This window comes from Mirounga angustirostris, unplaced genomic scaffold, assembly GCF_029215605.1.
Source record: "Mirounga angustirostris isolate CCGP_5_RB_7025 unplaced genomic scaffold, mMirAng1.0.hap1 SCAF_7, whole genome shotgun sequence".
Lineage (NCBI taxonomy): Eukaryota > Metazoa > Chordata > Mammalia > Carnivora > Phocidae > Mirounga > Mirounga angustirostris.
In genome coordinates this window covers 150,097,171-150,118,663 of record NW_026991715.1, presented here as the reverse complement: position 1 = coordinate 150,118,663, position 21,493 = coordinate 150,097,171, and the positions used below count along the sequence as shown (strand labels likewise).

Here is a 21,493-nt window from a genome sequence, read left to right as displayed (position 1 = left end):
TTTTCTTGCAGAATTTAAACGAATATGTTGAAGCACTAATTACCTTGAAGCAGAAAATTATTAATACAGAGTGAGTATGTTTTCATGTGTTCTGTTGAACGTCGAGACCCTGACAGACAAGCCAGAGCAGGTGGTGTGTTAGGCCTTTAGTCTCTCATCCAGGGCCCATGGGCCGTGGGTCATGGTGGAACCCTGGTGAGCCTTGTCCACAGGCTGAAGCTGTGTTGTTGGTCCGCAGCCCTTTCCAGCAGGCCTGCAGGTTAGGAAGTGAGTTTTGCTAGAGTGGCGATTTTTTTAAAGCTCTTTTCTATCTTTTAAGCCTTCTTAGCTTTAGCACTGGATCTCCGATTTCCTCACAGTATTTCACAGCCATGGTAGGGGATTTATTTTTATTTTTTTTAAAGTTCATATATCATTGCAGCACTTTTAAGGAATTGAAGGTGATATATATGTGTGTGTGTATACATGTTTAATTAATTAAACATGATTTGTTGCAGGAAGCCTAGGAAGAAAGGTGCCTAGCATATTTTGAAACATGATCTTAACAGTATATTTTCCAGATCAAAAAAGTAATGTAACTCTTTTCTTTGTTGCAGTAATTTATTGACAGAATATCAGAAGAAATGTGATGATATCCTTTTCCTAGCTTTTTCCTTGGAGTTCTTAAATTTACTTATTTATGGTTTCTTAGAAGAACCGTGGGAATTTTCAGGTGTCCTTGGGAGGTAGTGTTTACAGCCTCTAAGGAAGGAAGCCTTCTGGGCAGCACAGTGAACATGAATCTTTTCCTGTGAGTACGTGTTTCATGATGAAGACTCCTGGTCTCTGTTTTAGAAGGTTATGTTTTTGTCACTAATTTTGATTTTCTTCAGGGCGCCTCCTTTTTAATGGGTAGGTCTTTTTCGTTTGTACTGAGGATGTGACAAGTTCTGCAGGCTTAGCAATGAACTTAAGCTGAATAGGATACTATGAGAATTTCTCAGGATTTCTGTAAGACCTGCCGTGTAGGAATATTCAAAATGGTGGACAAGTGGCTTTCATTAACTAGCTTTATGATTTGTAGAGAATGACTATATATATATGTGTGTGTGTGTGTGTATATACGTATATGTCCATAATCACAGTGTGATTTTGTATTTACAAGACAGATTTGGTCAGCGTTTGTTCAGTAACCATTCAGAGCACCTGCGTGTAGTTGGCCTCTAGTGAGATATTTTACTGGTAGGGTGAAAATAGTGTGCGTAGTTGTCTTTTCTGCATTTCGTGGTGAAAACACCATGAGTGAAATCTCCCATGAAAATTAGCGTGGGTATATTTTTAGGGATTCACTGAAGTGCAGCTTCAGCTTAGGTCTTGGGACAGATGCTACTCTTCAACTTTGGCAGGAACCCCAGGCCTGCTTTGATATTATTTCTGGCCTCCCTGAACTTACACGTGATCACTAATTATTTGTTTGTGTTGGTACCATCATGTCTAACTTGTGTGATTAGAGTAATAAAATCAAGGCATAAGACTTAGATTTATTTTTAGCACTGAATTTTTACATTAAAAAATGTAGGTCAGGGTAATCCCCCCCCCTTGTGCTTCATTTGTTAAAACTCTCAGTCTGTTAAACTATAAATGTATATTATCACAAGAGTAATACCTTTGATTATGAAACCTGTACAGAAACAGTTATTATAAGTACTTTTAATTAGCTAAATAAGAAATATAGGTAGCCAATTAATTCCAGTATTAGGAGAGTATACTTTCATTATATCCTTTTTAGCATAAACTTTTTGAGGTAATTACACATGTAATCTAGCAGGGAAATTGATTTACTTTTTAAAAATTTATAAAATTTTTATTTATTTTATTTTATTTTATTTTATTTTTTTAAAGATTTTATTTATTTATTTGGCAGAGACAGAGACAGCGAGAGCAGGAACACAAGCAGGGGGAGTGGGAGAGGGAGAAGCAGGCTTCCCGCCGAGCCGGGAGCCCAATGTGGGACTCGATCCCAGGACCCTGGGATCATGACCTGAGCCGAAGGCAGTTGCTTAACCAACTGAGCCACCCAGGCGCCCCTATAAAATTGTTAAATCAAAATTATTAGAATAGTTTATTAAAAATTGATAAACCTTGGGATTATTCTGGAATATCAATTCGGTGATACAATAACCTTCTTCAGCCTCAGCTACAAGTAAATACTGATTTTTTTTTTTTAACACATTTGGTATTTGCCCCAAATACATATTTTTTGTACCTTAGGTGTGCAGTAGTTTGCTCTTCCAACCCAAAGTGCTAATGGTGCAGGTTTCAATGGCTTTGTTATATAACTTGATTTTTTACTTTTTTTTTTAGAGATTTTTATTAGATAGCAAGGGGAGGAGCAGAGGGAGAGGGAGAGAATCTCAAGCAGACTCGCCGCTGAGCACTGAGCCCCACAAGGGGCTCCATCTCATGACCCTGAGATCACGACCTGAGCCAAAACCAAGAGTCAGATGCTTAAATGATGGAGCAACCCAGTCACCCATTGATTTCTTACTTTTTTGTGTAATTCTGACTGTTTTGTTAAGTTTATTATTTCCTTTTTTGGAAGGAGAGGGTATATTTTATTTCATCAGGTATTTTGAACTTCTCTTTTTTGCAAAGACTGCTAACTTAGGGTGAATGTAGTCCTTAATCTGGAGAAGTCTGTATTCTGACAGGAGAACAGAGGCGTGTCGTTATAGACATTTGCCACCTCATGGTATATGCATAGAAACTTGTAGGAGGTGAAATTTAGAAGGGTAATTGTTTTGCTGTCCTAGAACATTTCACTGGCAGCATGAGATGGGAAATGAAGTTATATTGTGTAAATTGTAAAAGTGAGAGGTTATCTAGGTTTTATGTTCTCTCTGTTTCTTTTCTCATTACTCATTGAGTATAGTGATAAATGGTTCTCATAAGTATCTAACTCTTGTTTGCTGGAATTATGCTCTGGACTATTAAATTCAGGATAGGCTGTTCGGGGATTTTCTTGTTTATAGGATCCAAGGTAGTGTTCATTCGTTGAATATTGCTTTGTGTTTATTCTCGGGATTCAGTATTAATCATCGATGTAATTGAGTACCTATTTTAATTTAGAGAAGTAGATATTTTGACTTTAGGTACATGTTACGGTAAATAGAGTAACCTAGTAAAAATTTTTAACACTGTGTTATAGATGGACCTTGGAATATTGTTTTCTAGGAATTGTGAATTTGCCTGTATATACATTGAACAGAGATTATTACAGGTAATTTTAAAATGAGTTTAATCTTCTGACAAGTTTCAGATAAAACTGAGAGTTTTCTTGAGAGTTTTCTTTAACAAGTTTTACAGCTGCAGTTTGCAAGAAGGTAAGTACTGTCTTCATGGTTGTTTTGGGGTAGACATTTATCAGACTAGATTTCGAAACAGATTCAGTCAAAGTGCCACATAGGATTGACCCATCATATTGAATGTTGCTTTGATGGTCATGATAAAAGAAGATTTATATTTTCCTTACTATTGTATTATCCAAATGAAATTCTTACCAAGGTCTTAAGTTACAGGCTGGTGTTTGACTTTTTATTACTTTTACTGATGGTGTTGCCATTGAAATGGAGCTTATTGTTAATCAAATTATTGTCTGCCTGAATTGGATTGTGTTTAATAATGAGGTTATCTTGTGTATCTTAAACAATTTAAAATGGAGTGAACATTTAGCAGTGTTTCATATTCTGAATATATTCATCCCCTAGAAGAAGGCAAAACATTGTTACAAACTGGATCACAAAATTGCCTGTGATTTAATTTGGATAAATGGGGATTTAGTTCAAGATTGGAAAAACCTAATTATTTGGCATATTGTCCTTTCATATATTGTCTATCAGATTGAGAATCTACTGTACTTCTCAAGTAGTTTATCATATACTTTTATTAGAAATAGATTATAATGTCAAAATATTAGCAGTATGAAGATCATGTTGGTATAAATAGAATGCATTTAAAGAGAGATTCTTTTATTACTTTTTCCTTCCAAGTTAGAAAAAATAGAATAGCAGCAGTCAATATATTTAATGATTCGCTGTAGATACTTCTGTATAATAATGCTAATGCATTGTCAATTTTTAGAGAGAATAGCACTCTGCATCACCAAGTGGAACAGATGCTTCAAAAAATTTCTCCTCTGCAGAAATGTCAGGAAGAATTGGGATCTTTAAAAGCAGAGCTGGAAGAGAAGAAGGTACCTAAAGGAATTTTCCTGTGAAGGTTTATCTTCTATAAATGAAGATCTGTTTATTCACTGTCATTGGCATGAGGCGGTATTTTACATCTTAACAGAGGAAACAAGGGGTACTCAAAAATCACAAAGTGTATTCCTCTGTTTAGAGAACATCGAACTGGTTGATTAATGGCTTGGTCCTCACAGTAATTACTAGCTCTGTGATGCTGTGTTAGTTGCTTATGTGTTCTTTGAGATTCTGCAGAGGAACCTTCTAGCTGGGACTTTTTAGGGCTCTCTGTGTCCTGCGTTGGTTGCCTTTTCACATCGGTCTTGCTGTAAGTGTAAAATAATCTGCAAGAATTTAAACTTAGAGGTGAAGAGATCATGTTCTCTGTTTCAAAATCGAGTTGCAGTAAAACAGTTATTTAAAATGTTGTAAGCTTGGGGGCAGTACAAAAGAAAAATGCTGTAAACTTGCTTTCTGGTATAAATTTTGGTTTACTCTTTTCAGGAGTCATAGGAGAGAATTCATAGCTTTTACAGATAACGTAAGTTGAAGGCCAATAAAGTTAGTTGGTTTGCATGAGACATATACTGTCAGAGCTGGAATGATGCCTGCTTCTCAGCTGTTCTCAGAGCTCTTTTCATGATGGTGTCTCTGCCTCCCAGGCATCGACTTGTACTATTTTAGTAATGCCATGCACTGATCTGAGGTCTTATGTATTTCAGCAGTGATTGGTTTTCCTACTTCTGTAGAAAGTCTTTATTACATTTTTAACTACTTGAAGTTTAAACAGAAACAACTACAACATTGAATTTTGTCTGCCTCTAATATATAACAGTCTTGTCAGCCATATCTGAGAGGAAGCATCCACATTGGAGTCGGACCTCAGTGAGAAGTGCTAATTACTCATTCTCTGTGACTTTGGAAAAATAAGTCAGCTGGTGGATCCTCAGACTCCTCATCTATAAAAGGGGGCCATAAAATCCATCTCAGAGCTGTGGCAGTTAAAGATCTATCCATATGCACATTGTAGTGGGATACAGTGCTCAGTGACAGACTCTTTCCCATTCCATGGTGGCCGTCAGGATGTACCTGCTGATTGGTGGTAGCACATTTTTCCCAGTGATTGTTAAGTATAATGATTTGCTTTATATTTTTATGTAGTAGTAATGATAGCTTATATTTATTGAGCAGATTTTGTTGAATTTTAACTGGTTGAGAAAAATATTGGCTATTCAGTCTTAGGAAGATTTGGAGTTGCCCTAAAATTAGTACATCTTAACTTGTATAGCTTTGTTGGCTGAGACTATTAATCATATTACATCTGTTAAGGATCTGGTTATCTCTGTTAAAATGTTCGAAGAATATACTTTGGTTTCCTGTCCAATATATGTATTCATTTGGTTGATGTCTTACTGTTAAATGGTAATAATTTCACTTACCAAGGTCCAAGTAAATTCTCAGTGATGGTCAGTGACTTTCAAATTGACAACAGCTGTCTTTTTCTTAGAGTTCTCTGAAGTTGTACCAAGATACTCACCAGGAATATGCACGTGTAAAAGAAGAATGCTTGAAAACTGATGCTCAGTAAGTTCTAAAATGACTGTGGACGTACGGTTTTCATGTCTGAAAATGGCTGGTCCTTAAATCAGTACTGTCTCTCTCCTCTCTGTCTTTGGGTTATGGGCTGTAACTGTGATCTTAAGCTAGTCAGTCACTCAGCATTAGTCTCTAGGTCTGTCCTGTGGAAATTATACCTCCCCTGAAGGATTATAAGTCTTGATTTGTTAAAGAGCTGCATGAGAAAGAACTCCAAAGAAGTGTTTGTCTGTACTCGTGCATACACACACCTGTCTGTGTGTTTTCAAACATGATCGTCAGCTCCTTCCTCTGTACTGGGACTTTAACAGGTATCCTGTGGAATGGGCATCTTTGTTACCGTTAATAAAAAAGAGCTTTTTGAAAGCATCCAAGTGATTATAGTCACATGATTCACAGATCTTGTGAGCTACACACACAGCAGTCAAATGTACGTGTGATGTAATGGTACCTCAGAGACTTTCTCAGAGTTACCAGCCTTCTCTGACCCAAAAATCTATCTGAAAACTGGTGCAGCTCTCCAGCCTCTGCCTCCCATAAAATGGAATTGTGAGCACTACTGCCCCGCATGCTCCCAAGAGTGACATTGCTGATGTAGATGCTGGCCTGGTTCTAGGAGACCACTGGGAAACATCAGCTTGGCCTGGACATGAGGCCATTGTGGCCCAGGGAGACTCCCAGATGTGGCATGGCAGAAAAATACAGATTTCTTTCTAGAAATATTACACACTAAATAGCATACTGTTCTCTCTTAGTTTACTATACTTTCATAACAGTTGCTGATGATTTCAGTGGTTGATGCACAATGCTCATCTTGACCGACATTCCTTTGTTATATTTCAATAATTAAAAAATAAAGCCACGGATTGTGTGTTTGTGTGTGTATGTGTGTGTGTATTTATTTATTTATTTTTACTATTTATAAAATTATTAGGAAGAAGAAACTAGAAGCCAAGGTGAAGAAGCTGGAAGGTAATCAGCACTATCGTTGTCTAGCTAATGGAAGTCATTGGTCTTCACACAGATCACTGATGGTCGTACAGAGTTGTAGGACTTGATTGGTAGTTGGGTCATCGTGTTTTCAAGGGTGCATCCCGAATGATCGCGCTAAGGCCACCATTAAGGAGAAGTTTGAATACTCCTCTCAGTTTCCGGATAGGAATATGGGAATGGCATATGCCAAATCTTTGAAATGTTTTGCACTCAAAATAATGGCAGTCCATATTTGTACCTTAAAAAGCAGCAGTCAGTAAAAGGATTTAATTTTGAAATTTACATGTTATGGGGCTTTTCATTCTTTCCTGAAATAAGTGGTTAGTGGAAAGAGAAGGTTACTGCTTTTAGTACCAGGAAACTTGATGTTTTTAGATAGTGATGACACACTGATGGTGCTCTGCCTCAGAGCATGGTTCGTTTTTCATGTGGAGTGTGAAGAATTTAAATTTAGCTGGATCGGGGCATATAGAAGAGAACTTGCTGAAAATACTTCCAGTCATGAGTTTACCTAGATTGAGCCCAGGTTTTTAGATTTAAACTCTACAAATATTTTGGTAACAATTTTTCCTCTGATTTGGTTTTTGCACAAACACTGACAATATGGCAGTAAATATAACATCATCGTGTTCTTTTTAAGTATGGCTTTCTCTTGCTGGTATGTGGAGATAAATTTCTATCTAAGGAAATGTTTTAAAGAGATCTGAGATGCCTGTGCATTTCAGACTATGTGCACCTTTTAGGACAGATTTCCTTTGAAGAGAAGTGTAGCCTTTATTTCCCATGTGACAAAAATATTTTCCCCTAGTGAGCGATGTGGCCTAATAATCAAGTAAAAAAATACTCAAGCTCATTAGAGGAGTCAGGAAAGGATTGTTACTATGGTGTTTTATGGCATTTTAGTTTTCATGGCAATTGTGTATGAACATACTCAGGTAAGGTTAATGCTGGTTAGATTCTTAATAATATATTTGGACCATGTGCTTCAGAACCAAAAACCAGATTGAAGAATTTGCTGAAGATCCAGGGAAGAGCTAAAACAATACCTTAAAATAGATCTAGAACACAGGTATTGTATTAGCAGCTGGAACTATCAGCTTGTTGATGGGAGTTCCAGGAAGAAGTAACACTATAATAAGCATGGAGAAGATTGCCCCTCCTCCCCAAGAGAGAGGATGGTATTGACTGTATTCCGAGATGAAGCCACAGCTCTAAAATCTCCGAAACATGAATGTTGCTTATTGCTGAAGAGCAGGAGGAAGCAGTGCCCCTCCTTCTCGAAAGTTCATGTGTGTTGGGTTTCTTGCCTGACCAGAGGGCGTGGGCTGGCTCCTGCTGGGATTGCAAAGGCGTCTTGGGGCCTCTGCCAAGTCTGTGGTTTTATAGATAACAGTTTAAACAAACCATGTTCCTGCATTTATCCCTGACTGAGGAAGTGCTGAAGGAACAGTAACTTTTTACAAAATTTGTTTCAAAGTTTTATGAAATGAGAAAAGCTCTCAGTAGATATTTTGAGTATTTCCTTAGTGGTAGCTGTGAAGTTGGTCAATTGTTGTGTGTCTTGTTCATTGCGCTCTTTAAAGAGGCTGCTGTCAAGCAAACGCAGGACTTCAAGCAGCTGAGGAATGAGAAGAAAATACTTGAAAAGGAATTTAAGAAGACACAGGTAATAGATAATAGTGCGCACCCAGGTGACACTCGCGGCCTCAGGGCTCCTTAGCATCCTCATCACGTGGGAGTCGGGCGGGGCCGCCTGGTGCACGCCATCCGCAGCGCCGCGGGGCTACCCCCTTAGACCCGGTGTGGGATGCCTACACTCCCCCTACCCCTTACAAACACTGTCAGCACTTGGTTTCCACAGGAACGGCTCGATGAATTTTCTAAACAGAAAAATGAAAAGGGTGAGCATTCACTTACTGCTTGAAAATTCTGTTTTGACCTGCAATATTCTTTATTAACTGTATTTTTCCCCATGATTTTAGAGTTGAGACACATTGGAACACAAATTTCAAGTGATTCTTATGGAAGCATAGATAAAAGTGAGTATATTACAGATTTCTTACTAATTTCTGTGCCGTTCAGTGGTCTGGGAGGTTGCTTGTCACTCTTACCTGTAATTGCAGAATTTCTAGGTTCAGCAGATGTTCATGTTAGAGAAGTCATATCCTATTTTACGTCTTCGTCAGATCTGTTGTATGTATTATATCACCTTGCTGTCTGATCATATCCGGTGAATGAAAGAGTCAAAAAGCAATATTGTTTGGGAAATGAAAACTAGTCCGTGGTATAATTTCCATACTTTGCAATAAATAAGTATAGTTTTTTATTAGGTTAAAGTTTGCCAAGTTAATTTATAAAGTTTCTTGGGTGCCAAGTATATAAAAATTGTTAAGGTCAGGCAGGAAAACTGGAATCAAAGCCCTCCAGTGTATTTTTGGAGGGAAGCCAAGTGTTGTAAGGGGAGGTAAGACAGTGGTCGTGGAACAGGGAAGTCACAGATGTTTCAGTCTTCATTTTGTCACGCAGTGTGTTAATGTTGTAGGCGGCCATTTACTTCTCTGCATTTCATTCTTCATTTTTAAAAAAGGAGAATATGGATTTCTTCTCTACCTATCTCACTTTCTTGGTGGAGATGGAATTCAAATGATAAATAAGGAAATAATGGTATTTTTATGTTACTGATGTGTTATTTTTCCTCCAAGTAGAGATTACTAAAACCACTTCCATTGTTCCACAAGGATATAGCTTATTTTTAGAAGCCTCCTTTACCCTGTCTCTTCGTCCTTTACTTTTATTTTTTTTATTTTTTATTTTTAAAGATTTTATTTATTTATCTGACAGAGAGAGACACAGCGAGAGAGAGAACACAAGCAGGGGGAGTGGGAGAGGGAGAAGCAGGCTTCCTGCCAAGCAGGGAGCCCGATGTGGGATTCGATCCCAGGACTCTGGGATCATGACCTTAGCTGAAGGCAGGCGCTTAACGACTGAGCCACCCAGGCGCCCTGCTTTACTTTTATTTTTAATTCAGAGCACAAGATCACCTTTTCCTGTGCTCAAGACTTTAATAGTTAACACCTTTCGGTTGCCTGGGCACTTGTTTGCCATTTCCCACTGTCACTGCTGCCTAGGTCCACATGCTTCAACCCTCTTTGCCTTGCCCCTCTGTGTGGAAGGCCAGGCTTTGAGTCCTAGGTGCTGCCCAGGGAAGTGGAGGGGTCGCCGGGCTTGGTTCTCCCAGCCAGCGGTCAGCTGCTGCTTTCGTCATCTTCTCTTTTGGACCAACGGGTTTGTTTTAGGATTTGACTGTTCTCAAGCCTTGCTATTTAAAACTGAACCCTCCCCCTGTGTCCTCGGAGTTGCTCTCTATCTCTGCATTCTGTTTTCTCATCCCACACCATGAGGGTGATTGTTTTCTGCTGTACATTTTACTTCTTCCAGGTAAATACATGAAGTCTTTAGGAATCTGTTAATTATTTACCTGTGGACCTTGGGGGATTTAATTCCTAATTGCTAAGTATATCTTTAACACTTTTCTCTCATCATACTGTTGACCCTTCAGCAACACTGGTTTGAACTGCATGCATGTCCACTTCTATGTGGGTTTTTTTCTATAAACACAGTGCTGTGCTATGAATGTATTTTCCCTTTCTTACGGTTTTTTAACATTTTCTTTCTTCTAGCTTACTTCATTGTAAGAATATAGTATATGATGCATACAAAGTATAAAATACATGTTATTGCCTGTTATGTTAACAGGAAAGGTTCCGGTTAACACTGGGCTATTATTAGTAGTTAGGTTTTAGGGGATTCAGAGTTACAGGTGGATTTTCACTTCTATAGAGGGTCAGCACCCCTGTCCCCCATGTTCAAGGCTCATCTGTACTTCTGAAAGCAATTCACAAGTTAGAAACTATTGGGTTGACTTCACTTTTTGAAAGGCCACCTGAATGCCACATTTGCCTTTCCTTCCTTCTAAATCCATTAGAGATGGCAGAAAATTAAAAAAAAACAAAAAACTCTTTTTAGAGTTAAAATTTTACTACCAGTGGAGGAAAATGTAAAGCAGATGGTATCAGTTGGTGGTGAAACCCAAAATTACAGAGAAAACAGCAGGCTTCATAAAGAAAGTTTGATTGTAGAAGCCCTGCATTTCTTTAGATCAGAGGTGCAGGGAGTGGGAGACAGAGCAAGACATTAGTGGTTTGCCAGGTAATGGATTCAGGGTGAAGAATGTATAGCCTTCTGGTTTCAAAAACAGCTTCTGGCATTTATCCACACGTTGTGGCCCAAAGTTTAGTTCTGTGAAGTGTCATTTGCAACATAGGAGGCGCTCTGAGCGGGTGTGGATATAAGAAAATCAGAAAATTGGGTAATTGCACCTGCTTTGAAGGATAGCCACTCCTGTTCGCAGAAAATTAGATATTTACGTTCTCCGTATAAATCCTTGTAACTGGGCGCCTGGGTGGCTCAGTCGGTTGAGCAACTGCCTTCGGCTCAGGTCATGATCCTGGAGTCCCTGGATCGAGTCCCGCATCGGGCTCCCTGCTCGGCGGGGGGGTCTGCTTCTCCCTCTCCCATTCCCCCTGCTTGTGTTCCCTCTCTCGCTGTGTCTTTCTCTGTCAAATAAATAAATAAAATCTTTAAAAAAAAAAAAAAATAAATAAATCCTTGTAACTGCTTCACTCTGCATCCCTTCCCTCCGAAGTCAGGGTCCCTTAGGTCCATGAAATGAGAACCTGCATGTATTGCCAGAGGAATGTAGGCTGATGAATTATACACTGGCTCTCAAAGATGACCTGCCTCAGGTTTCATCTAAAACTGAGAAGCAGAGTCGTGGGGAAGAAAGGCACCAAGGAGAAAAACCCTGAGGAAACGGTATTGAATCACGAATGGGAGGGAAGAAAACGTTAAGAATATAGAGTTAGTGTCCTTAGAGAATCGGCTGCTGCAATGAAATTGAGCCAGTGGGGTTCTCAAGTATGGAAAACAAGATCGTAGACGTCACAGTGGTCACATACCAGGACCTCTCCGAGGGGAGGCCAGAGCCCTAAGGAGGGAAGGTCACTAAGAAATAATTGAAGGACCCATCTCAGAGCAGGATACACATGTAATATTTATATTGGAAAGGTCTTTCAGGTGTTGAGCATGATTTTGTGTACGACCTTTATTTCTGGCATGTTAGTAGGAAGTATTTTTAAAATCAGATGAAGTGGAAAGATTGAATGTAGAGAGATGGATAGAGAAATTTCGAGCAAATGCTAACTTGAAAGCAGTAACCAGGCAAAAAGTAATTCAAGCCTAGAACTGAGTTTACATGGTTTAAAAGGGAATATCCAGGTTTCTTCAAGGTACAGTTCACCAAGAAGATGCTACTGTCATAGACTAAGAACACGAAACTCTATGGTAAAATGCCTGGAAATTCTAGAGGGAATAGTTACCTGTTTCCATGGGAGGCTTTGGTATGTTTCTCAGAGACCATTGTTTGTAAAAGCAGACAAAATAGGTGGAATTGGATTTGTGATTTTAGGATTGACGATTTATATCTAACTCTTTTAAACCACAAACCTAGAATTCTTTAAAATACTTTCCAACTTATATGAAAGCTGACTCTGCTAGATAACGGAAACTCCAGCCTAATATGAGATATTATTATGATACTGATACTTAGTAAGATATTAATAAAAATCTCTCCCTCCCCCTGACCCCCCCACACCCCCCGCCAAGCCCCACAACTTTCCAAACCTGTCTGGTAAGTGAGCATGCATTAACACAAACAAACTCCTCTTGGGTAGCAGAGAACATTAAAACTGAAATAAACAACCATAGGGCAGTATTAAAATCTGAGATACTCTCAGTATGGTATTCATAGGAATGAGTAATCTTCCGTGATTATTATAGAAAGCAAGAACTACAGAAAGCAAGAATGACAGGAAAGTAGGAAAATGCAACAGAAACAAGAAAATGGAAAGAAGGAGTTGATGAAGAAGAAAACATAAGTTAATGAGCCAAAGCATTTGATTTGGGCCCATTAAAACAAACAGCTGGATCTTCACAGAGCTGTTGAAACCGACAGCTCTTCCGCAAGTCTGATCAAGAATGGAAGGAACAGAAACACAAAAGCATCACGACGGATAACACAACGGAGAAAGCCATGAAAAGCCACAGTGAGAGAATTTCTGAATTCACACATTTATATTCAGATTGAATCATGTTTGTGAAATAGACCATTTTCAAGGAAAACATGCTCAGATTGACTTGGGATCGTTGTTGCAAACCTGAACCAGAAAAATAATGCAGAAGAAATTAAAAAAAAAAAAAAAGTTAAAGATCTAATACCATACAAGATCCGAATGACTTACAAGTGAGTTCTATAAAGGCTTCAGTGAATAAGACTAATATCTTTATTGTTATTTTGTTTCTCTGAGAACTTAGACTCAAATAGCCCTGCACCAGAGCCAGCTAAGAATGACATGCACACACATGCGCTGTCACTTAGGAATACAGCTGCAAAAATACCAAATGAAATTTTGAAAACTCCAGTCTCATAGTAATAGAGAATACAGACACATTATGATTTAGGGGTTTATCTCAGGAAGACCACAACCACTGGTTAAGAGAAAAATGATACAATCATCTCAGTTCAGCACCCATTCCTCATTAAAAAATATCTGGTGAGGTAATGATAGAAAAACACATTTTGAAATTGAGGAGGATGGAAGCTGAAGAGCCTAGTCTTTACCGTCAGACTACCGTCACACGCGCTTCTTGTTCCCTGCGTTCTGTACGCACAGGGCGGGGGGCCCTGCTCTGTGCAGTGGAGCCAGTGGGGGGAGAGCAGGGTCTGTACGTCCTAATAAGGAAGAGTCCGAATTGTCATTATTTCACAGATGACACCGTCTAGGTAGACTCCACTTGAAAACAAGTATGGGAGTTTGGCAGAGTGCTGATACATACTTTGAGCACGCTGAGTGCGGCATCCTCAACCTATCAGAATAGGGACGGAATGAGAACAACCTGTTAAGGCGACGGGACCGTCATGTCTAGGAAGAGAAAACCTAAAAGCAGGCGCCAGGCTTCTATGAGGAAGCCCGTGAAGCCGTGGAAGAGGGTGAAAGACCAGAACACGTGAGTGAGCATTGTTACTGGATCAGAGGCTCACGGTGTAAAGATGTAAGGTTTCCCCAGATGTATTTCTAAAGACCCAGTCTTACGCAAATCCCACTGAGGTTTTAGATGGGAAAGCACAAGCAGATGGTGAAGGCTTAGCAGGATAGAATAGATGTTCGGAATAATCAAGTTTTTGAAAAGGAAAAACCTGAGCAAGGTTCATGCCCACACAGACTGTCAAACACAGTTGTGACGGTATCACAGTGAAAGCCTGGTGTTCGTCTAATGCCACACAGCTCAGTGGAGCAGACGAGTGCAGAGACACTCATGGACGCCTTAGGTTTTGATTCAGGCAGGATTGTACGGGATTGGCGGAAGGTGTGCAGTTCAACATAATGAGCTTTTCTCTTCACAGCTCAGTAATGAAGTGTTTTTTTTTTTTGTTTTTTTTTTTCCTGCTTTACTGGGAATGGATAGTTCTGTTTTGTCAGATTAGAAGTAGTGAATGAGTGGAGCGCCTGGGTGGCTCAGTCATTGGGCATCTGCCTTCGGCTCAGGTCATGATCCCAGAGTCCTGGGACCGAGCCCCGCATCGGGCTCCCTGCTCGGCGGGAAGCCTGCTTCTCCCTCTCCCACTCCCCCTGCTTGTGTTCCCTCTCTTGCTGTGTCTCTCTCTGTCAAATGGATAAAATCTTTAAAAAAAAAAAAAAAAGTAGTGAATGAGTGCTCAGTTAGAATAGGCATAGCTCTGCTTAATAGCCTCCATAGGAATAGAAAAGTAACTTTTTTTCTTTTTTTTTTAAGGTTCCTTGTTTGCTGCTTTGGGTATACGTAATAAGCAGGGATCCTGGTCAGGTCATTTAAGCAAAGGGGATTACAGCATTTGGAAGCAGGCTTTTGGGTGGGTTAAATCACAATGTAGATAAATTACTTGATCACAGAATTTTGGAACTCAAGAATAGACATGCCTCATACACAGTGACAGTCAGAAGTTGATTGGGCTCCAGAGAGGCTGGAAATAGGAAACTTTTTAAGCTTGCCTGTTACTATGTCCTCACCACTTACCCTGGTCCCCTCTTCTGGGGACAGCGCTCTTTGTGGAGTGATGCTGTTTGCCAGCTTAAATAGGGCTGACCTATTTCAAAATTTGTGAGTTCTTGCAGATATTTTGTGTTAAAAGGTTGGTCTTTTATCTTCTCTAGAACTAGATCAAAGATTTCAGTATTTTCGATACATGCTTCAGGTCAATTTAAGAACTTCAAGGAAACTATAATAGAACTTGAGGTGGCCTGAAATTATCTAATACTTAAAGCTTATCTTTAGTTGAATTTTTATTAGTGTGGTTGGTCTTTTTATGCATAATTGACCATAAGCTATTCATACTTAAATTTTTATGAATACTTTTTGTTCTGGGAGTTTTTTAGGATTGTATGTACGTATTAATGTTAAACTCACTTTAAAACCATAGTGTCATATTCCTAAAGTTATATGATTTTTATTAGGCTTGGCATAGTTAAAACGATCTGAATTCACAGATCATTGAGGATCTAAATCTGTAGAAATATGTACCTTTCAACCTCAACCAGTGGTTCTTAACTGTTGTAGGAATCCTGACCCTTTTGAAAATTTATAAAAATTCCACGGCTTTCACTTGCCTTCTAAAAACATGTGTTTCTCTGTGTGTCTGCTCGTTTGTGTGATAATCTCTTTCTTTCCATGTGTTTATACACACGTTTTTGTCTTCCACCCTGTTACTCCTTAAGACTATTAATGGATTTTCTATTGTCCACAAAGCCGCCAGGTTAGTTAGAACTTGGCCAAGTCTTTTTTTTTTTTTTTTTTTTTTTAAGATTTTTAAAGTAATCTCTACCTCCAGTGTGGGGCTTGAACTCCCAGCCCTGAGATCAATGAGTTGCATGCTCTACCCAGCATGGTCAATTCTGATGGGTTTTCTGACACCCTCATGTCACTGAGGGGTGCTTTTCTATTATTGTTTATAGTAAATGTAGAGCCAACATCTCTTACATCGGTCATTATATCTTTGCTTCTATCCCTTATCTCTTACCACTTTCTGTAGAAAGTCCCAAGAATGTGTATTTGGTCCATTCATACAAAAAGGTGATAAAGACTTTTACCAGAAGTAGATTTAGTCTTTTGAGTCCTGTGTCCTCCCATTCCCCTCACCCCTAGGAAAAAATAAGCCTGTCTTCAGCGTTCAGCTGGAGCGTTGCAGGCCTTCCCATCAGCAGCTTAGCCAGTTATGCATAGTGGTTGGATTTGGGGAAGAAATCTCAGTGCCTATTTATTTCCCCAGCCCCTGAGAAGTCCTGATTTCCCAGGTGTGTGTTTTGGCCTTTTGTAGATTGAGCCAAATGACATGTCTTTAATACTTTACTCTTTTTCACAGGAAAAGTAAAGCTACTTCTGAAGGAACTCTGGCTCTGCATAAACACAACACACAGACTACCTGGTGAGGGCAGCCAATGTATCACAGGTGAGAGAGAAGGTTCCAGAAGTACATTTCATGCATGGAAGTAGAAATGTTTACCATGGGTATTGTATGCCTTCAGCTTTTACTGTCTCCTGAATCTGACATTGAAAGAATGAAATAAACTGGACTGGGTACTTTCGGTTACAGAGCTCCTTTCCAAACTTCAGTGTGGCTTCTGGTCTCAGTAAGTGTATCCGGCTTTTACTTTTTTAATAGTGGCTTTCGTCAGAGGACATGCGAAGCTGGAAGGACACACAGGGGAGTGTCTGTGGCGGGAACATGCAGAGGACTGGGGAGGCATGGTGCTTTCTGAATCATTTCACGAGTGTCACCCATCCAGTAGCGGCCTCACTGCATTTACTTTTCCTGTAATAGCACACAAGCCAAAACTGAACTGATAGCAGCCGATCTGTACATTCAGTCTCCTTTAGAATACTGGTGGTGTCCGATAAGCGGTTTCCTTTCCTGCTGTCACGTCACGTCAGATTATTACTCTGCAGCACCATCCACTAATTTTCAGTTTTGACTTCATCTGTGGGCTATCTTGATCCGCAGGCAAAGCTGTGGAGGCCTTCTTCCATGTTCTCAGTCACACCCTACTCAGGATTTAAGATTTGGAAATAGGTATTAGTCATCCCAGAGTGGATGGGGAGAAGTTAGCCTTCATGCATAAGATTAAAGCGCTCCTTAGCTTTTTTTTTTTTTTTTTTTTTTTCCGTTTTACTGGTTTCTTATCATTAGCTCCTGTGAATTCACAGATCATTGAGGATCTAGATCTGTAGAGATGTGTGCCTAGTTTTCACTCTCAGGCTTCTGAAGGCAGAGTTCCCTCAGAAAAATGTTACCAGGCAAGTTGCTGATTCTCATTTGTGCTTGACTCAGTGAGGTTTTGCGAGGTGGAGAGAGGCCTGTTGGATTGTCGCCTGCTGCGTGGTAGCGCTGCGAGTGCAAGCAGGTGGCGCCTGCGTCTCGTGAGCCAGCCCCTGCGGTTCTCGGTCCGCGTCTTCATCTGTTCGCGCAGCAGTAGGCCGGGGCTCTAAATCTGCTTCGGCAGCTAGTAGTCGTATTTTATCCTAAGCACTTGATTCCACGTTGTTCAAGGTACTATTAAAAGGGCTCTCCATTTCATAATTTGGTGTTTTTATTTAAAAGCAAACTATTTTGAGGGATACGTGTATTGCTTCATGTTAACTTTTTCAAGTAGAAAGGAAAGCATGGAGTCTTTGGAATCTTCAGTCTTAAAATACACTTTTTTTTTTTTTTTTTTAGTTTTTTGTTTTTATCTGAGAAAATTTTAAAAAATAGTGCAGAGAATTCCCTTAGACTCCTCATCCAGATTCCCCTGAATTTATCCCTTGGTGCAAGACTGTTAGCTAAGGGAAAGGTCCCATGGATGTCTCTGGGCATGTGTCCCTTCCCGGAGCCCACGTTGCACCTAGCAGCCCTCCGCCTTCCGCCCCCTTAGTCTGGCAGTTCATCTGTGTCGCTTTGTCTCCTGTCTTACCCACTTTCAGAGAGCAAGCATCATTTCGTAGGAAACCTATCAGTTTTGGCTTGTGTGCTGTTTTCTCATATTAGGTGAAGACTTCTTTACAGCAAGAACTCCACAGTGGTGGCCTTGCGCTCTTCTCCACACTCTGACATTGTACCGGGGAGGGGATGGGGGGATGGATGACATGGGTGAGAGTAGGACCACTTGTTCAAGGTGGTGTCTGCCAGGTTTCTCTACTGTTAGGTTACTGTGAATTATCTTGAGGGAGACACATGGATACTCTGCAGATAGTCTGTTTTTCTCCCACTCTAGCCCGCTGATTTTAGCGTCCACCACTGAAGCCTGCTTAGTCTAATAGCGATTTTGTATTTCTCTCGTTCCTTCTACATTAATTAATTGGAATTCTTTATTCTCTGCATTATAATTCATAACTACCATTGTTTATTTCATCGTTCAAATTATTCCAGCTTTGGTTATTGGGACTGTTTTCAGGTTGGCTCCTGGGCCCTTGAGGCATACCCCAGCCTGTTTTGAGAACTTCTTTCTGACTCTGCAAGATGTTTCAGGCCCTATTTGTATTTTCCCCTCCCCAGCCCTATAGTCAGTCACTTCTCCAGGGAGCCTTGAGTCCTTATGTAAAACATATTTTTATAGCTTTAAGATATTACAAATGGTTATTTTTTCCATGTCTTCACTGATAATAAGTACCACTTGAAGTTCACCAAAATCAAGACCCCCAAATCACTGGCTTTTTACAGTAACTTTCCTATTGCACTGTAATACACAAAGTATGTATGTGCCTTGTTGAGTCCCTTAATTGCAGCATTGTACAAATATCGTTATTGGGTAGGCTTTATGTTGGCTGATTCTTGATTGTTTTTCAGACAGAGGAAATTGTGTTCCCTGTCAGCCTCTCTGCACAAAGCTGTGTCTCCGAATGCTGCTGGTTGTGTGGAAAGATAGTTTCTGAGAGGGGGAGCATGCCATCCAGGCCCGTTCCCACCACCGCGATGCCTTTCCACCCGTGTGCCCTGCTGCCCGTGGGCCACAGGGCATCGCCTCCACCCGCCCGCCTGCCTTCTTGTCCTGCTTGTTGTGAGGGAAGTGTACCTACATGAAATGTGTTCAGGTCTTACAGGGTAATCTGTAGGAAGGGATTGGGTGCCTTTTAAAAAATGTTTCTCCTTATTTGGGTTTCTTCAGTAAAGCATTTTGAACAGTTAGGATAATTTTCTTAAGTTTTCTTGATGTTACAGATGTTTGGTATTTACCTTTTTCTCCTACAGAGAAACCTGCCAAAGAAAACCCCGGACCCACAGAGTCCAGGGATGATGGCCTGCCTCCTCCAGCGGGAGGCAGGCCGCTCAGAGCTGCAGCTGTGCAGACGTGCCTGGCAGAACTGTCCATGGAAATAGAGGGTGACTTCTCTGCGTGTAGACGTGTGGGGGGAGAGGGGCCCAGTGGAGCCGCGCACTGTGATGACCATGTTTCTAATGAGGGCCGGCATCCTGAACTCGCGGTGCCGAGGGACGACGAGGACAGTACTGACTTCTCTGATCGTGATCACTGTTTTGATGAAGATCTCCAGGCGGCAGTTGATTTCTTCAAACTTCCCCCTCCTCTGTTGTCTCCAGTGCCGTCACCCCCTCTGGTGTCCCTACCACCCCTGAGCACATTACCTTCTTCGCTCGCACCTGTGAGTTTGCACTTGGCATTTGAGTTATCATGCGGGCACGTTCCCCATCCTGACACCTTAGCCATACTCAGGGAGTGCTGCTCAGTGATACTCAGACCAGACTTTACTGGGGACAGATGTGAGAACTGACTAGGGCATGCCAGCGCTCTTTGGATCAACGTGGATCACATGACATGTTCACTTAAGGTTGCATTCTGTGTGTCTTTATCCACAACCAAATTCGCAGTCCCATGTGGGAGGACTGTGTTCTAATTGTTCTTCTTTCTGCCGCCTGGCACCTAATGCAGTGAATGGATTAAGTGCACGTTTGCGGGTCTGGAGTTTTTCAGAGATGGGGAATCCATGTACGTAGCATACATGCCAATTAACCTGTGTTTGCCGAATTCCCCGCTTTTGCTTGATGACTTCAGCACCTTTACATGTGTTTGCAGAATGGTTTATTGTAAATTCTTAGGAAGTTAGTCTTGAGAAGCAGATTTGTATGCTTTTTGGCTTAAGGAGCAGATAAATGCATTGCTCTGAGTCACTCCCTTCTTTCAGGAAGCAGTGTACGTCTCTTCTGTTCCGGGGGCTGCGCTTGGCCTGGGAACACGGACGTGACACAGGCCATGGTTACCAGTTGCTGGATCTTGTGTGGCAGTTGGGCGGAGGAGGGAGCAGGCAATTGCACCACTTTGGTAGAGACTGCCGGGCTGGGGGGCACACCGGCTGGAGAGGACACAGGCCAGAGGCTGGCTCCTGAGGGAGGCGGTTGGAGGGGGCAAGGATGCTCTGGGAAGACAAGGCCCAGCTGAGTGTTCAGGAGGGCGGGGGTGCTTCAGGTGGGGGAGCTCTTTATAGAGTCATGGGATTGAAGGTGAGTTTGTGCCAGAGAATGTTCACACTTCCCAGGTCCGCAGAGGCCATCTGTGCCCTTAGGACTTTCCATTTTATCGTGAAGGCAGTGGGAAGTCCTTGGTGGATCCTGGGAAGTGGACTTAATGATAGATGTTCAGTTGCAAGTTTCTATTTAGATTCCGTGTGATCGAGTAGGGAGTGGGGGTAGTCTGGACAGAGGCAAGAGCATAGCGGGGGAGATCCCTGGGACTGAATCAGCAGCTGCCGCCATTCTCGAATTCTCATCCCTGCAGCAGCACTGGGTTCAAGAGGTGGGGCTGGTATGAGAAATGTTATGAGGGTGAATGAGTAGCGTTTGACGAGGTTTTCAGTGTGGTGTTTAGGGAGGTGGAGGAGGTGGGGAGGAACATAGCAAAGAAAAGCAGCAGCCCTGCGTGAGTGGGAGGGTGCTGTGTCAGGTGTGGCTCCGAGGCATGCATGGGGCTTGCAAGGGGACTCGTGCAATAGGATTTTAGAACCATGAGTGTGGTGCTCAGAAGGAGGCCAGGCGGTTGAGGAACCAGCTCTCCTGCTGGGCCATGTGGTGGGGGCTGTCCCTCCAAGACAGCAGGGGCTGCCCAGGGGTGGTTAGGGTTTCTGGGGCGGAGATGGAGAGTGGGCTGTGTGGGAAGGAGCAGTGTCAGTGTGCATACTGTTGAAAGAGGTGGAGCCTGTCTGCTTGGTAGCGACATCCCAGACGCAGGCTAGGCACGAGGACCTGTGGGCACGAGCTACGTACAAGACGTCCCCCAGAGTGGTGGCCGGTCCCGCTGCGCTGGAGCTGGACGCCTGCGGAGGAGTGACCTGGAAGCAGGGGGACGAGAGGCTGTGCAGCCAGAGTCGGACACCTTTTGTGCCAGGAACCGGGAGGGAGAGCTGGAGACTAGGAATGTTTGGCCTCCGCAGAGTAGACCTAATCCTGGCTGTGTCTCCTGTGGGAGGAGCGAGTGGTGGGAGTTTGGGGGACTCGGGGACACAGGTCAGGGAAACGGCGGCAGCTTGGTGCTCAGACTGCAGTTCGT

The 21,493-nt window shown here is 41.6% G+C and overlaps 1 protein-coding gene across 1 annotated transcript in view; it reads left to right on the top strand.

The window, feature by feature from the left end:
• Positions 1–21,493, top strand: part of ICE1 (interactor of little elongation complex ELL subunit 1) — a 56,829-nt gene that overhangs the window by 12,559 nt on the left and 22,777 nt on the right. Inside the window, exons 2-12 of the mRNA XM_045863732.3 lie at positions 12–70; positions 597–631; positions 3,344–3,362; positions 4,120–4,231; positions 5,728–5,804; positions 6,751–6,788; positions 8,393–8,475; positions 8,671–8,710; positions 8,792–8,848; positions 16,324–16,410; positions 19,186–19,595. Of these exons, the coding sequence (XP_045719688.2) occupies positions 12–70; positions 597–631; positions 3,344–3,362; positions 4,120–4,231; positions 5,728–5,804; positions 6,751–6,788; positions 8,393–8,475; positions 8,671–8,710; positions 8,792–8,848; positions 16,324–16,410; positions 19,186–19,595 (1,017 nt within the window). The remainder of the gene's footprint in view (positions 1–11; positions 71–596; positions 632–3,343; positions 3,363–4,119; positions 4,232–5,727; positions 5,805–6,750; positions 6,789–8,392; positions 8,476–8,670; positions 8,711–8,791; positions 8,849–16,323; positions 16,411–19,185; positions 19,596–21,493) is intronic.